Below are 17,246 nucleotides of genomic sequence, written 5' to 3'. Positions count from 1 at the left end.
GGTGAGTAGAAACAGCATGCTGTTACCACTAGTTGGCAGTGAAAAACAGATTATTAGACAAGTAGCAGATACTGTTTGGCCGATAACAATATTTGAGAGTGAAAAAATCTGAGATCATGAAGTATTTTGGCCGATATTTATTTTTTAAAGTTCCCATAAAGAGAAACACACACAGACCGTATTCAGAAATTGTGCGTTTGAAACAAGCCATTAGGATTTCTGTCCATTTGTGATGTCACAAATATACAATATTTAGATCATTACACGGTTTTAAACGTAAACATTCTAAATGTGTCCCAGTTTAATCAGAAAATGAGCACGATATGGGACCTTTAACATAAACATGCAACACACTGAAAAGTCTGCACACCACGACTTCTGAGGAAAATAATATTTAATGCAAAACAATAATTATTATTATTAGCATTTGCATTATTGAGGTGGTGTGCAGATGTTTCAGTTTGTCTTAATAGCACGCATGCATTTCATTTCATAGAAGAAGAAGAAGAAGAAGAGATTGGAGTGCATCTCTTTAGATTCATTAACAAACATTTTGAATAAGGATCCCTTAAATTTGGTTGTTTAGCAATTAAGACTAAGATATACACTGAGCGGGAAATTTTCTAAAATATAATTTTTCAGCACTCCCTGGGGGCTGCTTATGCTTGGAACATATCTTAACATATCTTCTGTACTACAATAAAGCCCACATATAAACCAATACAAATATATCTGTGATAAGCTAAAATAAGCCAATTATATTGGCCATGACAATTTATTGATCGATTTCTAATAATCATGAGATACTGCACTATCTGACTTCATATCCTGTCATATTATAAGGTATTTCAATATTTGTTTTTTCTACCAATTCAAATTCTTTAAGATTTTTCTTTTTATTTCCCTGGCAGGAATGAGCTCCTAACTATTATCTATTACCTTTAAATGTCTTCTGCCATCCATCCATCCATCCATCCATCCATCCATCCATCCATCTATCCATCCATCTATCTATCCATCCATCCATCCATCCATCCACTTGGCCCACATACAGTAGAGTCAGACCAGGAAACAGGCACCAGCTACTCATCAACATTAATTCCTGCCCTGTTTGTTACTTCTGTATCAGTTGTTTCACTCACAATGCTTTAAAGGTCCAATATTATGCCCATTTTCAGGTTCATACTTGTATTTTGTGTTTCTACTAGAACATGTTTACATGCTGTAATGTTAAAAAAAAACTTTATTTTCCTCATACTGTCTGCCTGAATATGCCTGTATTTACCCTCTGTCTGAAACGCTCCGTTTTAGCACATTTTGACCGAATTGCGTTGCTAGGCTACAGCTTGGGTCCATGTGTACTTCCTGCAGCTGATGACATTCACATAAACTGCAACAGGAAATAAACTGGGACACCTTTAGAATCTTTACGTTTAAAATTGTGTAAATGGTCTAAATATTGTATATTTGTGACATCACGAATGGGCAGAAATCCTGACAGCTTGTTTCAAATGCAGAGTTTCTGAATACGGGCTGTGTGTATTTCCCTGTGGATTGAGTGTTTCGATACTTTCACAGTATTTATATAGCACTTAAGCCTGCTTTATAATAAAAAAAACATGAAAATCTCACTTTTTTATAATATGGGACCTTTAATATTCTCCTGTAGCTTTGTACTATAGCTTTGTGTGTGATTTGAGTGCAATCAATTCAATTCAATTCAATTTGCTTTATTGGCATGACTGTCAGGTGGACAATATTGCCAAAGCGTCAATTCAATAATAAATAAAAATTTAAAAAAAGAACAAAATAAAAACAAAAACATATATACACATATATACAATTCATTAAGCAAATTACAATATATACATATTTAAAAAGAACATGCATGTAAATGGAAGAAAACAACAAAGAAGTAATTAATGTTTGTTGTGTCAATAAAACAAACAAACAAATAAAAAAACATTTAATAACAATATATTGCAATATCAAAGGATAAATGTAAAAAACAAACAAACAAAAAAAACAACCCATGAAGTAGAGGAGTAAATAAAAGACAGAGTGTGAGTTACAGCTATTATGTGTTGCTGCGGTTGTCTCTTAGGCTGTGACATGCACTGACAATCACTAGTTGTCAAACTGTAGCAAAAAAAACCCACAAGAAGAAGAGTTGTCCTGAAATTTTCTTTGTGTCTCCTGAACTAACCCTTCCCTGTTTCTATGTAGAACTATGAACAGTAGGCATTTTTTTTTTTAATATGTGCCATTTATTCCCTGAGTTTAGTCTGTAGGACAAACAAGCACACTGTCCTCAAGCTGTACACCATCCACAGTCCACAGAAACGTCAACAACCCTCATAGACCTTATGTTTAAGTGCTAGGTCAGGGGTCAGCAACCTGCGGCTCTGGAGCCACATGCGGCTCTTTAGCTCCTCTCCAGTGGCTCCCTTTGGATTTATAAAAATGGAAATGAATAACTGTTGTTTGTTTACGTTTTCATTTTTATTTATCATTGTTGTATGTCTATGGTACGACAGTACGATGGAGTATTAGGGCCACATTGAGGAAAAAAAATCAATCTGAGATTTCAGGAATAAAGTCATAATATTCTGAGAATAAAGTCACAAGTTTGAGAAAGAAAGTTGTAATATTATGAAAATAAAGTCATAAATTTAAGAGAAAAAAGTCGTAGTATTATGAGAATAAAGTCAATATTATAAAGTAGTAATTTTACGAGTTATTTTCTTTTTTACTTGTAAAGTTATGACTTTATTCTCGTAATATTACGACTTTATTCTCGTAAAGTTATGACTTTATTCCTGTAATATTACGACTTTATTCTCGTAAAGTTATGACTTTATTCTCGTAATATTACGACTTTATTCTTGTAAAGTTATGACTTTATTCCTGTAATATTACGACTTTATTCTCGTAAAGTTATGACTTTATTCTCGTAATATTACGACTTTATTCTTGTAAAGTTGTGACTTTATTCCTGTAATACTACGACTTTATTCTCGTAAAGTTATCATTTTATTCTCAAAATATTACAACTTTTTTCTCGTAATATTATGACTTTATTTTGTAAATCTCCATTTTTTTCCCCTCAATGTGGCCCTAATACTCCGTAGTACATTTGCTCTTTGGCCCTCACTGCATTAGACTTATATACTATATTCTTAGACTATAAACTGTGTTACCTTCATCACGATGATCAAATGTTTTGCGGCTCCAGACAGATTTATTTTATTTAATTTGGACTAAAATGTCTCTTTTGATAGAAAAGGTTGCTGACCCCTGCTCTAGGTTATAGCAGATGATCAGGGCTGAGACACACGACCTCTTTAATCCTAGTAATTGCGGGAGGATTTGTGCCTGAGAGTCTAGCATGAGGGGGAAATTACGCATGTGCGTAATGCAGTGATGTGATTGGCTGGTTTAATGCAGTGACGTGATTGGCTGTCGCAGTCCTGGCGGGGCATTGTAAACTAAACTGCTGCTAGCTAAAGCAAAACAACATGTTTACTAGGTAACTTTAGCGCTATTTGATGAGATATTAAACACGATCGCATACGCAAATGACAACGAGGACATTAATGGACAAGTAAAGACACGTATCAGTAAAACAAATGAAGCATTAAATGATTTGTTAGTCGGGTTTCGTCCATCTAAGCTATCTAACATAGTTGTTAGCTTTTAGTGCTGAATCAAGATGAGCTCTTCACGGGAGATAAAACGTAAGTAGTGATTATCTTTATGGTATTTTGTGAGTTTAAAGGCGTTTGTGTGTGTCCACTTTTGTTTTTGATTGTTTACACTGTTGATGATATGTGTATGTTTACTCTGCAGAGCTGCAGAAAGCAAAGAGCAAAGCGCAGAACAGCAGCAACTTGACAGAGGAAGCAAACATCTGCAATCAGCTGGGAGAGCTGCTGTCCAGAAGTGGTGAGTTCAGTTCATAATATTCACAACTTACTCTGATAGGAATATGTGCAGATGACATTTATTATATAGAATAAAGGGATAAAGATAATAAAGATGTCCAACTTGTAAGGATCATGCATTTGCTCATCCCACAAATGCATGATCCTTACAAGTTGGACATCATTGTAAAGGTAAATAAACAGACTTTCCAACCATGTAAAATACAATGCCAATTAGCATTGTAACAACAGAGAAATAATCCACCAAACACAAGTTTACAAGGGCACAGATCAGAGGTTTTGATAGCAGTAATATGTCTAGATCATGCAGAGTTACTGATCATCAATGTTTTATTTGTTTTATTCTCATGTATGTTGTGAAACACTTTGTAACCTTGCTTAGATAAGTGCTATATAATTAAAGTTATTATTATTATTATACATATACAGATGGAGGTGACTCCTAACTTGCAAAGAAGAAGAAGAAGAAGAAAGGCACTTTATTAATCCCCGAGGGGAAATTAATTTTTTTCACTCTGTTATACTTTACATATTACATAGTACACACCGGCCCGAAATACACACACATGCACAAACAGGATCTACATGCATTAATTTAGAGATGTCAGAGCGAGGCGGCGGCCCCTGACAGGCGCCCTGAGCAGTTGGGGGTTTGGTGCCTCGCTCAAGGGCACCTCGGCAGTGCCCAAGAGGCAAACTGGCATCTCTCCAGCGACCAGTTCACACTCAGTACTTGGTCCATGCGGGGACTTGAAGCGGCGACCCTCCGGTTCCCAAGCCAAGTCCCTATGAACTGAGCTACTGCCGCCCCCAAACCTGAATGTATTTGTAAATTATACCCAAATTTATTCACAATACTTTCACATAATGAGGGCCATGCTGGTGAGTTTCAATCAGCAGCTTCGAGCATCATCTCTGCATAAATCTGAAGCTTCACAGTCCTCCACACCACTGTCTTCTTCTTCTGCTACCTCCTTATGATTGAACCCCTCTCAGTGTGGAGTTACTAGTTGTTTAATCAATCCAGTTGTCATTCAAAACACCATCCAACAATCTTCCGATTGTCCTGGCAAGTGTGCAATCATTTCCTGTCTCTCATGGTGTGTGTGAATATTACATGTACAACCTCTTTCTGCCTCTATGTACTTATCACAAAAACAGTTTAAGGATTTCCAGTTAGATAAAGTGCAGCTTCAAGATTACTGTGTCCTATTTTCTAAATCTACTCATCCATCCTTGTTCCTTTTTTGTGTGTATCTCAGGTGATTATGAGGCTGCCATTAGGGAGCACCAGCAGGAGTTGTCTCTCTCCGAGGTGCTAAATGATGTGATTGGACGAGCGGTGGCCAATCGTAAAATAGGAGAGTGCTACGCAGAGATGGGAAACATCGAGGCTGCTTTGAAAGTGAGTAGATTGATCTGCTTTATTTATTTTATGTCAGTGCTATAGTGTTAGACATGTAGCGGACAACATGCAGGCTCATATTAAAACCCTGCAGGGATGTTAAGAAAGCATGTAAGGGGTTGTGTGTATTCTTCTTCGCCAGCATCAGCGATGTCATTTGGACCTGGCTCGCTCTGTCAGAGATCATGCTGAGGAGCAAAGGGCGCTGGCCACTATCGGTCGAACCTACCTCTTCCGTTATGAATCGGACCAATCGAGGAACAGTTTGGAGCAAGCGGAGGATGCCTTCAGGAAGAGCCTGGCCATTGTGGATGACCGTCTGGAAGGTCTGCACTGTTTCTATGTGTTTCTTTGTATCCTCAGGGATTTAATGGAGCATATAGAATTATCTAGCGCCTATAGTTTTTGTATTACTTGTTTGTTCTTACATTTTTCTTACCTCCAGGGACTGTGCCAGCGCGAGAGATTAGTGAGATGAAGGCACGTCTCTTCCTCAATCTTGGTCTGGTCTGTGATCACCTGGGGGAGGCTAAACGTTGCAGCGAGTTTATCCGACGAAGTGTCTTTATTGCAGAGTAAGTACATCCTAAACTAAACTTTATTAAAATGTAAAAACTCAGTGAGGAAGATGGGAAATAGTGAGGAATGTTTCATTTTTTTCTTACTCTTAACTACTAACCGTGTTCAACAGGAACTTACAGTAAGAACGATTATCATAAAGTTTTGTTAATTGTGCTTTCTCCATTCTTATCCTTTTAAAGGAAGAGTCAGCTGCTGGAGGATCTTTACCGTGCAAACTTTAACCTGGGCAACATTTTCTTCCGTCACGGTCAACAGTCCAATGCCGTGCGCTGCCTTGAACAGGCCAAAGAGTGTGCAAGGAAGATCAAAGAGAAGTTCAGTGAGAGCGAGTGCTTTCACTGCATTGGCAAGGTAAAAAAAAAACACATTCTTGAGAAAGCTATAGTAAAATTAACCCATTTTTTTTGTTTTTGTGGCTGTACATTTTGTAATTTGTGCGTCTCCGTGACATTTATCCACAGGTGCAGCTGTCTCTGGCTGATTTCGTAGCAGCTAGACGATCTCTGAAGAAAGCTGTCTCTCTGGGTTCCCAGCAGCCAATTGACAGGCAGGCAGTGAAGAAAGCTTTCAAATATGGTGAAAGAGCCAGTTTGTTTTATTCACTCAGTCCTGTTGATTGTTTGTTATGTTTTTCACTAAGATAGCTGAGTTGATGGCATGATTTGTTTGAATTTTATAGCGGACAAGGGCTGTAAATTGGAGGAAGAGTTGGGGGAGGATCAGGGCAAAAGACTTAGCTCCCATCAGGCCGTGGGGCTGGCAGAGCAGCTTGGGGACCTTTACTGTAAAGTCGGCTGCTACAACAAAGCTCTGGATGCATATCAAGCTCAGGTAAAGAACATGTGAATGTTTACTTTAGCACCCAATATTCACTACATTTGAACTGCTCTTTATTTGTGTTTATTCAAATAATATAATTAATATATAGTATAATATTATATATATATATACTTATCCATAGTCAGTGTGTTAGCTACAGTAGATGACGGCCGGCAAATGCCATTGCTTTGGTTCCGTTCGGATGCGGAAACTCCTGTTTCTCCAAACTGGGGGCGTGCTGTCCGTCATCTACTGTAGGCAATACACTGACTATGGCTAAGTACCTCATACAACCCCACTTCGATACACCCGAACTATCCCTTTTAAGCTGTGTTGTCTATGTGGTGCAGCTTAAGGGTGCTGAGGCGTTGGGAAAACCTGCCAGGGAGCTGGCTGTCATCCATGTCTCCCTGGCTGCGACCTACACAGACCTGAGACAGCACAGCAAGGCAGTGGAGCACTACAGACAGGAGCTGGCTTTACAACAGGGCAACTCCACTGAGGTATACAAGCACTGCATGTTCCTTCACCCATCATTACTCTCTTTTGTCCATTCTACAACCATAGTGATATTATCTGGGTTTTATGGATACAGGTAAATCATGTGTATATAAAAAAAATCACCAATTGAATCACTTTTATGTTTGTGGGAGAACACCTGCTTACTAATTGATTGGTAGTGTTTTACTTTAGACTGTCAAACTGTCCCAACATAATTTACAATAATGAATAATGTAATAATAAATCTTGCATATAATTTAATTCCTTGTACTTGTCTATATCAGGGGTGTAGCACTTGGCTGAATATCGCAGCAGCTCAGGAGGAGAGCGGCTGTGCCTTGGAGGACATGGACAGCAGCTACAGTGCAGCCTCACACTGCGCTCAGACGTCTGGGCAGACCAGACTACAAGTAAGCAATGAGCAGCTGACAGTTGGGGAAGTTAGTTGGATAAGAAAAGGTTAAACTTTAATTAAAAAGGCTAAAAAAAGGATACATAATCAGCCTTTTTATACAACTGCAAATCCATATAACAATACTGTGGGAAGGGTCTAAAAACAGACACTTTCCCTTCGACAGAAACGCGTGTTGAGGCTCTGGCTGGCGTCCCAGAGACGACATGGCTCATCGCAGGCTGATGACACCGAGGCGAGGCTGCAGGAGCTGTGTGCAGCCGAGGGCTGGAGTCCAGATGGGAGTGATGGCGAGGAGGATGAAGAGGAGGAGATGGACAACAGTGAACCTCTTGATGACAGTGATGTCGTTCTCTCAGAGTCAGGTAGAACTGCCTCCCTGACATCTCTAGACAAAATGGATTATAGTATATATGATATTTAAGTTATTTTCTGTTTGTCTAATATATTTTTTATATGGTTTCTAGATGATGATTTAGAGGGTTATGACAAGATGGTATCAGGAAGAAGGAATGCAGGAAGGGTGAGTCATATATCAGCTGTCACTTTGCACAAGCTGTCATCTCATCTTTATCTTCCCTCTTCAGTGTTTTACTCTCTTTTTGTATCTGTTTTCTTACTTTAGTGGAAGAAGAGAAACGAGAAGGGCGAGACGTCTCTTCACAGAGCGTGTATAGATGGAAACCTGAAGCAGATCCAGTATCTGGTCGAACAGGTGAGTGTAACAAGATTTATCATTTTTGTTTAAAAAAATATGGAAATGTGGCCAAAAAAAGGCAAAATCAAGACAAAATGCAATGAAAGTCAGACAGATGACAGTAAAATCCTCAGTAAACAGTCAAATCTGTAGTATACTGAGCAGAAGTCCCATAACAAAACGTCTTGCCTAAGCTTGTTAAATATTTATTACACAAAAAACACATAATTTCAAGAAGAGATCAGCATTTATTTATAAAGATAAAAAGAAAGAATAAAAAACATCAACCTGGATTGTATGATAGTTAATTATGTTCTGCTTGTGTGAATGTCAGGGTCACCCAGTGAACCCCAGAGACTATTGTGGCTGGACTCCTCTCCATGAGGCCTGCAACCACGGTCACTATGGTAACTGATTTCATATTCACTGTGTTTGACCTTGTATAAATGCAGTTTTTATAAAAATGAAAAAAACAAAAACCCCTCTTGTATCCTCTCTTTCTCTCATGCAGACATTGTAGCGGTGCTTCTGGATCGCGGCGCTAACATTAATGACCCTGGTGGTCCCTTATGTGAGGGAGTGACGCCTCTCCATGATGCCCTCGCTTGTGGAAATTTAAGAGTTGCGAGACTCTTGGTGGAACGAGGGGCTTCGGTCACCCAACGCAACGCCAAGGTGTGTGTGGCTTTTCAACCTCTGGTATATCAGTGTTTCCCAAAGCCCCAAGATGACGTCCTCAAATGTCTTGTTTTGTCCACAACTCAAATATATTCAGTTTACTATCACAGAGGAGTAAAGAAACCAGAAAATATTCACATTTAAGAAGCTAGAATCAGAGAATTTTGACTTTTTCTAGTATTCTTTATCAGTAATTATTTAACTGTAATTCGCACACAGTTACAAACAAACAATCTCTCTGAATAGGCTGCTTTTACAGTAACAGAGGGACTGGTTTCTGCGACAGTGTTGAATAGATGTAGCAAAACAAATCAGTTAAACCGTGTGCTGAGCTGATGAAACTCAGAGACACAGCTCGATGTATAAAAACTCAGAGACACGCTTTTAAAATGCAATATGTCTCATATAAACAATATTTCTATCTATTATATAATAGATAGAAATATTGTTTGTTTTTCATAATGAAACCATTTATTCCATGTAATTCCCTCTTAGTTTAAATGTAATTTGCTCTGTGGTTTGAATTTTCCCTATTACATCTTTCCCGTCATGGAGGCACGGACAGGATTCCTGTAACCATAATTTCGTTACAAGTTTCAGAGCAGAAATCCTTAAAATATTAAATAAATATGTATCATCCTTACACAACATTTCTGTTGGTATTCTACCAAATAGTACAAATTCTACATAAAACATAAGAGGCTTTCTGATACTTAAATTTTTTATTATTTTTTCCTAATTTGGTTTTCTGAAAAATAGCAGGGTTGTTCTCATGACTGAGGTAGAGGTGAAAACTCACATACATCTTCACTCCTGATGGGGTTAAAATCACTGACTGGTAATATTGAAATCACTAGTAAACTAAACACTTACATAGGGCTGGGCAATATGACAATATAAATATATTGTCAAAACGATATAAAAATATAAATTGTATACATTTTTCTATATTGATTCTATCGTGATATAGGCTAGGCCTATATGTATTTTTTTTTCTATATAATTTCACTTAAAAGTGTTTTGTCCATTTTGCACTCAAGTTTTACAAAAATCGGCTTTACCATGTGGTTATTTCATATAAACTATTTATTTATTGAATTACCAGAAAACATGCTCTATCATGATGTAAATCGTTATCCAGATATGAAATGACCTATATTGGGATAGAAGATTTTGGCCATATCGCCGGCTTACCTGTGTGCATTTGTCTCGTGCTTTCACCATCCTCTATCAGGGCGACAACGCCATGGACTCCCTGCGTCAGTGGCAGAGGACGTACAGCAGAGAGTTGGACCAGGACACCAAGCAGGAGTGCGTCGCTACCGAGAGACTGCTGAGGAAGGCGCTTGCAGGGGGAGGTGAGACCTTTACATCATCACAACAGTTTAGCCTCGGTTTGCCTTTTTAAATATAATTTCAGACACAGAATTCCCCCCCCCCCCCCCCCCCCCCCCCCCCCCCACACTTATCTCTGTCTAACACAGTGTCTGCTGCTCCGGCCCCAGCCAAGCCTTTCGATGCCCTGCAGGACAGCCAGCTGTTTGATGCCGAGAACTCCGAGCCCCTGTCGTCCTCTGGAGGGGGCTGTTCCTCCAGCCAAGACTGGCCCAGGCCCAGCAGGAACTCACAGGTGAAGGTGGTACCTGCCAGCCCCAAACGGTGGCAGAGCAACGGCTCAACGCAGCGGCACAGAGCCAGAGGAACAGAGGCTGCTCTCTTGTATGGGGTAATGTCTGCCAAATGATTATTCATATGTAGATAAAAACACTTTATACTTTAATGTTTTTGTATTTGATCATGACCTGTCGGGAGACTTTATACACCTTTAAACAGTGGATTGTGCTGCAGGAGGCTGTTAAATCATGCAAACGCTATCACTAGGAAGCTTATCGTCTATTAACGGGCAAGTGATTAGTTAATTATGCTGCTTATCCGGGTCCAGATCTCATTAATAATTAGGAATTATGGTAATATACTGCTGGAATGTACTGAAAATAATGTGATATCATAATAAATCCTTCTAGGGTTTTCTGTCATACTTTGGACGGTGAAATGAAACAGGTGTTAAATTGCATATTATGTGATATTTAAAAAGGTCTGAAAAAGCCTTGAATTTAACTTTCCTGCAGAAACCCTGCCACTGAAACTGAATTATTTAGATCTGTGTGTGTATATGTATTCCTCAGAATAACAGCAGCTCCTCAGACGACAGCGACCCTGACTGCCCGGTCAGTCCTCTGCGTGCCGTCCGCCCTAGACATGGTTTCCCAGCAGCCCCGAGTCAAATGGAAGTCCCCGCAAACAGGGAAGCCAACCTGATCCCAAACTCAGGTCGAGAGAGCGCCAGGGAGGCCCCCGCTCCGTCTGTCTTTGCACGTGAGGAGTACCACAGTGCCATTCGAGGCTTGGGCAGCGCCAAAACTCTCCTCCAGGGTCTGTCGCAGCCTCAGTACTCTGGCACGCCAGCTGTTTCATCCAGCAACAACAAATCAGCACTAGTGCCTGAGGAGGAGTATCTGGCTGACGAGTGGCTGGAGGACGATTTGGGGGAAATCCAGCCGAAGAAGAAGAGGAGGCTTCGAGTGGAACAGACTGGGATGAGAGGCGAGGACACTGTCTCGTCTTCAGCAGCAAGAAGTCAAAACAGGCTCTTAAACTCTGACACAGCCTGCAGAGGTAATGATTGTCTCATTTTTATTTTACTCCACATTTCTTTGCTTGTTTACCTTCATTATGCTCCCCTCTTCTCTTTCAGGATCTGCAGTTCCTTCGTCCTCCAGCAGGAGTCTCTCTCTGAAAAGGAACGGCTCTCTGAAGCCTCACCAGGTCAAAATGACTCAGATGCCGGGGATGGTCAGGTTGGGCAGAAGAGAGGTCAACAGGTCACACAGCCCCACGGTTACAGACGATGAGGACATGAGACCTGAGACGCCGCCACCGCCACAAATATACATGCAGGTGAGAAAAAAACTTCAGTATACTGCCATTTAGTCTGATGAGTTACAGATGGAGTCAGATCTAGAAAAATGCCTTAGACAAAGGTAATGTAACTATAAAGTCAAAGAGTCAAAGTTCAGAAAGATATTTCATATTCCTTATTCAGTACAGCCTTGACTGCCGCTAAACAATTATTCATGTTTCAGCATCACTAGGGGCCATAAGTGGAACTTCATTCGTCAGGAATCTGTCTTTTTTTCTTGATTAACTTTAGACAATGATGAATGTGCCGGTGAATGAGAGATGACCAAGAAGGTAGTGTCATTTTAAGACACTGCTGCAGCTTGAATACCATCAGCTTTACCTTGAATCTAAACTGATTTTGTGTATTTTACATCATAACTTCGCACGAGTCACGCTGCTCAGTTTCAGCATTTTGCAGATCTTAGTCTTGATCTTATTTCGGGATTTGGTGGATTTCCCCTTTTAAAGAAGCCAACTTGTTTTGCTTATATGTACGTTTTTTGTCACTTTATTTCAGCTTCCAGCTCAACGTTTGGCTGCTCCCATGCCTACATCGCTGCCTCCACCAATACGAATGAGGGTCAGAGTTCAGGAAGATGTTTTCCTCATCCCAGTTCTGCAAAGGTTGGTGTACATCATGGACGTATAACAAGACTCGGATACGGGGCCGCTGCTTCCAGTTTTTTCCAGTAGCGCCCTGTGGCCCATAAAGCATTTTCCCCATAGGCCACCACTGTAAAAGAGACATCTGTAAACAAGGTTGATTATGACCCCTTTCTATTCTGAATTTTTGATCCATGGATGTTTTATATTTGTCAAACTTTCCCTGAGTTGAGAAAAGCAATCTAAAAATCTGTGACATCATCACAATGTAAAGTCTATGGGGCAAGTGTGAACTTGTGGGCGGGGCCAGTGGGAGAAACCTTACTGTGCAGATTCAGTGGAATGCATAACCCGGAAGTAAATCCAGAAGCTAGAAAACATGTTTTGGCGTATGCGCCAGGTGAACAATTCTCATTGGACTTAATAAGCACCATCTTGGGGTCCAGTTTTTTTTATGAATGAATGACACCAGTTATGTGATTTTGGGGATTTAACATTGGCATTAACAGTTTTGAGTCGAAGGGACCATACTTGTGTTGTTAGCCATATCCTTGTGTATATCCACTGTGTTCCAGTGAGGCCGACTCCTGCACCGTGTCGTGGCTGTGTGAGCAGGCCGCTCAGCGTTACTACCAGAAATGTGGCCTCTTGCCTCGCCTCTCACTGCAGAAGGAAGGTGCTCTGCTCTCCCCGCAGGACCTGCTGCTGGCTGTCCTGCACACCAATGAAGAGGTGAGGCCAGTTTGAGGCTTTAGGAAAATTCTCTTTCTAAAGATTAGTTTGACTTATTTTCACTCGGACAGAATTATAATGGTGTGTTGTTGTTGTAGGTTCTGGCTGAAGTTTGCTCATGGGATCTTCCTCCTCTCCCTGAGCGCTACAAGAAGGCCTGCAACAGCCTGGCAGTGGGTGAGCAACACAGACACACACACACACAAACACAGACATACATGTAATGATAACCCATCCTGGAGCGTCTCTTTGTCTCCCCCCGCAGATGAGAACAAGCGTGTCACCCGGCTGTGTGAGGTGCAGGATGGGAGCTCCTCTGTGTCGGCGTGCGGCCTCGGCCTGGCGCCCTCCTCCCTCAACCCGCTCCTCCGTGCCCTCAAACTGCAGGCCAGCCTCACCGAGCTGCGTATTTCCGGCAACCGTCTCCACGACAACCTTCTCCCAGAGCTGGTTGCCACGGCAATAACAATGCCTCGGCTTCGACTGCTGGACATTTCTGCCAACGGCATTACAGGGGACGGGCTGGAGAAGGCAGTAAACGCTTTAAATGGACGGAGTCATCCTGCGTTTCCGGTAAAGAGCCCAGCTGGACGAGTCTGTTTTTATTTCACCCGCTGTCATCAGTGTTCCTTGTGAAGATAATTTGGTCCCGTAACTGACAGTTTGGATCCAGAGAGTGGTGAAAGTTGAACATTGAAGTTAGTTACATTTATATTATAGTAACTTTTAGTTATATTATAGTGAATTTTCTCATTCTTTTTACTAGTTTCTGTTTTTATACGCAGCAATTCTGCCTCCACCAAAGCACTCAAAAACCCACATAAAACACAGTGAGATCTGTGGATTATAGAAATACATACCGCTGTTGAGTTCAATACCACAAACAAAACATTAATCTGCTTTATTTTATTGCGTTGGTGGCAGGATTCTTAGAAATAGATATTTCGGTCACGCAGACGGTTTTAGATTTATCTTTTCAGAACTAACAGAAGGAGTGGGCAAGAAAATGTTTTTTTTCGTTGTTGCCGTTTGGGAGAACTGACTTAAGTGTCTACTAGACTTAAATTACGTGTGAAGACGAATGTTCTTGCTGAAGAAGAGATTAGTCACACTTTGTTAGTGTGACAAAATCAACAACACCCCCCTGTTTTGTATTATCACAAACCACAGCGTCAAAACTAACTGTCACCTCAAACATGCACATTTTCCATCACACTGAGAATGACAAGTCATCAGTTTATTATAGATTAGATCTAATTCTTTTTTTTCTCTCTCGCTCTCTCTTATGCACATTTCCTCTCTCAGTGCCTGGAGGAGCTTGACCTCAGTATGAACCAGCTGGGTGACGGCGTGTCTGAGACCTTGTCCTGTCTGCTGTCTTGCTGCCCTCTGTTAGCCAAGCTGTCTCTGCAGGCGTGTGGCCTCACCGCTCGCTTCCTGCAGCAGCATCGACTGCTGCTAGCCAACGCTCTCACAGGTGACTCTCTAAAGTCCCTTTGCAGATGCAGACTACCACTGAAATGCTCAGGGACTTTCCCTGCATGGGTTCATGTGTGAATGGGAGGCAGGGATCGATATTCGGGGAGATCTGTACTGCCAATTTCCCACCTCAAGACTGAGTAACATTTCAGGGAAAATGGGAAAATCACTAGCTGAAAGGTTATCTATGCTTTGTGTGAAAGATGCTTAACAGGCAGAGTTTTCTTCAGCTCAACTAAATTGCCACCGGATGTTTAGAGATCATGTTTTTCAGTTTGTTATAAATGGAGACAAAGGGTGCTATTATTAATCTAGAAGCCAATATTTTGTGTCAGGATCCAACATATAATCTATTTCAGCTTTAAAAAGGATGTTTTGGGAGTTTAAAATGAGTATATAGATAAATAAATTAATATCCTTTTAATCTTTCAGGAGCGGGCCACCTGAAATCAGTGTGTCTATCCCACAATGCACTGGGCTCCACTGGCTTTGAGCTGGTGTTGAAGACTCTGCCTCTCCACAGTCTCACTCACCTGGACCTGTCTGCCGTCTGCAGGGGTCCGGCTGATTACCCGGCGCTGGAACACCTCACCAAAATCCTGTCACAGGTACACGCACATAAATCATGATTATGTACTCTACACACACACACAAACACATTTCATGTACAAATGTCCTTCATGTGTGGATTGATTGAGACGTGTAACTGTACCTTTTAGGACGAATCAAAGCATTTGTTTTTCCTCACAGGACGAGTGTTCACTGACCCACCTCAGTCTGGCAGCGAACGGCTTGACGGACAGCAGTGTTGCCACCTTGGCCAGGTGAGTGTGCTGCATTTGTGAACATGCATAATTTCAATCAGAATTATTATAATCACCAAATTATAATTATGATGTAATGATGTCTTTGAAGCGGGCTGCCAAAGGTCTGTGAACATGCGTTCAGAATTACCAGTGATGACATTTTAACTTGCCTTATTTTGGGTGATAGGATTATTTTCATGCCCCGTACATTAACACAGAACCAAGAGCTCTTTTTCACTGTGAATGATCTTTAATTTGGGATCTCTGTCTACAGTCATCAGCTTCTCTAATAAACTTTCTGGTTTCTCCTTCCAGGTGCCTGCCTTCATGTCCGACCCTGGTGAGTCTGAACCTGTCGGGAAATCCGTCTGTTACCTCAGCCGGACTTCACAACATCCTGATCACTCTCAGAGAGGCTTGTCGACCTTTGACCCTTCTAAACCTTCAAGGTACGCATGTGTGTGGGTGTGTGCATGGGTCTTAAGTTACAGGTAACCTGTGATGTTGACCGCACATTCACGGTTTCTCATCAAATTAAAATAATTTATATTTTTACTATCCTTTTATATCAAGATTTGTGACAAACATTGTTTAAAAAAGTTCCAGATTTTTCATATATTGACATTTTGAATATATTTCAAAAGCATGGATGGATTAAGAGGAGGTGACATAAACAGATGTATACATTTTAGATTTTTTTTCAGTTTTTGGTGAAGTTAGTTTAAATTTGTACATTATACCTGTGAGGCTGTGTGTAATATTAATAATATTTAATTATGAGGATAATCCCTAACACAACGGTGAGCCAAAATAAGATAAAATAATCTGCTTGCTTCTTCACCCCCAGGCTGTGAGGTGTCTGGGCCCTGGGACAGTGCAGGTCTGGATGGTCTGTCAGAGCTGGTCAAGGATCTCCGTCTTTGCTCTCAGGGACTCAACAAGCTGGACCGGCAGGCCTTAAAGCAGAGCTGGGACACCAGTCGGTCACGTGGACACTTCATTGACCGAAACAGTAAATGTCTGCTCTCTGCTGCCGCCTCCTCGTGAAGATGGGGGAAACTGGAAACGGGCCTCGGGAGACGATGGCAGATGGTTTATCACTGAATTTTGAGCCATGTGAAATCATTGACACACAACTTTTTATAATAAGGGTGCTACTCTTTTAAGGTTTTGTTCAGTTAGCAGTGAAGCTGCAAAAAGAGCAAACTGTCAGTGACATGGCATCCACGAAACGCTCTGTAAATGGCTTATATGTTTCATGTATTTTGTACGCCTTATTTATGTGTATCTGTGAAAGTCTGTTATGTTAGCAGTGTGTCGTGTCATGATGTACCCACTGGAGGATTGTATGATTTGATATAAAAAAACAATTAAAGTGACTGATGATGATTTTGTCTTTCAGTGGCACATTTTTCATCTCTATGAAGGGATTCTTCCTGGTTCATAAAAAACAACAAAACCTTTTAAAATTGAATCAATATCGTACACAGACTGTACATAAAAAAAACAGCTGTACCTTTGTGCACAAAATAACCAAAGTATGGGACAAAAATTAAATTTTGACCTGATCACCAAAGTCAGTAAGATTCATCCTCTGGGCAACATGAATGTCTGTACATTCATGTTG

At 40.8% G+C, this 17,246-nt stretch overlaps 1 protein-coding gene across 1 annotated transcript; it reads left to right on the top strand.

The window, feature by feature from the left end:
• Positions 1-3,454: 3,454 nt before the first annotated feature.
• On the top strand, positions 3,455-17,008 carry tonsl (tonsoku-like, DNA repair protein). Its single transcript, XM_037747476.1, has 28 exons — positions 3,455-3,737; positions 3,850-3,945; positions 5,207-5,349; positions 5,492-5,675; positions 5,795-5,924; positions 6,111-6,282; positions 6,393-6,507; positions 6,611-6,762; positions 7,101-7,253; positions 7,536-7,661; positions 7,830-8,028; positions 8,131-8,186; positions 8,289-8,378; positions 8,695-8,767; positions 8,872-9,035; positions 10,273-10,396; positions 10,523-10,764; positions 11,225-11,714; positions 11,794-11,996; positions 12,517-12,623; positions 13,178-13,334; positions 13,433-13,511; positions 13,600-13,907; positions 14,640-14,811; positions 15,246-15,421; positions 15,564-15,637; positions 15,935-16,068; positions 16,467-17,008. The coding sequence occupies exons 1-28, from the start codon at positions 3,713-3,715 to the stop codon at positions 16,664-16,666; spliced, it is 4,344 nt and encodes a 1,447-aa protein (XP_037603404.1). The 5' UTR covers positions 3,455-3,712; the 3' UTR covers positions 16,667-17,008.
• Positions 17,009-17,246: the final 238 nt, after the last annotated feature.

This window comes from Sebastes umbrosus, chromosome 16 (assembly GCF_015220745.1).
Source record: "Sebastes umbrosus isolate fSebUmb1 chromosome 16, fSebUmb1.pri, whole genome shotgun sequence".
NCBI lineage: Eukaryota > Metazoa > Chordata > Actinopteri > Perciformes > Sebastidae > Sebastes > Sebastes umbrosus.
This window is presented reverse-complemented; position numbering and strand designations above follow the sequence as displayed.

Bases quoted from the DNA above. Each gene is read 5' to 3' on its own strand.
- tonsl (XM_037747476.1), top strand. From the start codon at position 3,713: ATGAGCTCTTCACGGGAGATAAAAC. The intron at 6,283-6,392 runs GTAAAAAAAAAA...ATTTATCCACAG, and splicing joins GCTTTCACTGCATTGGCAAG to GTGCAGCTGTCTCTGGCTGA. The intron at 8,379-8,694 runs GTGAGTGTAACA...TGTGAATGTCAG, and splicing joins TCCAGTATCTGGTCGAACAG to GGTCACCCAGTGAACCCCAG.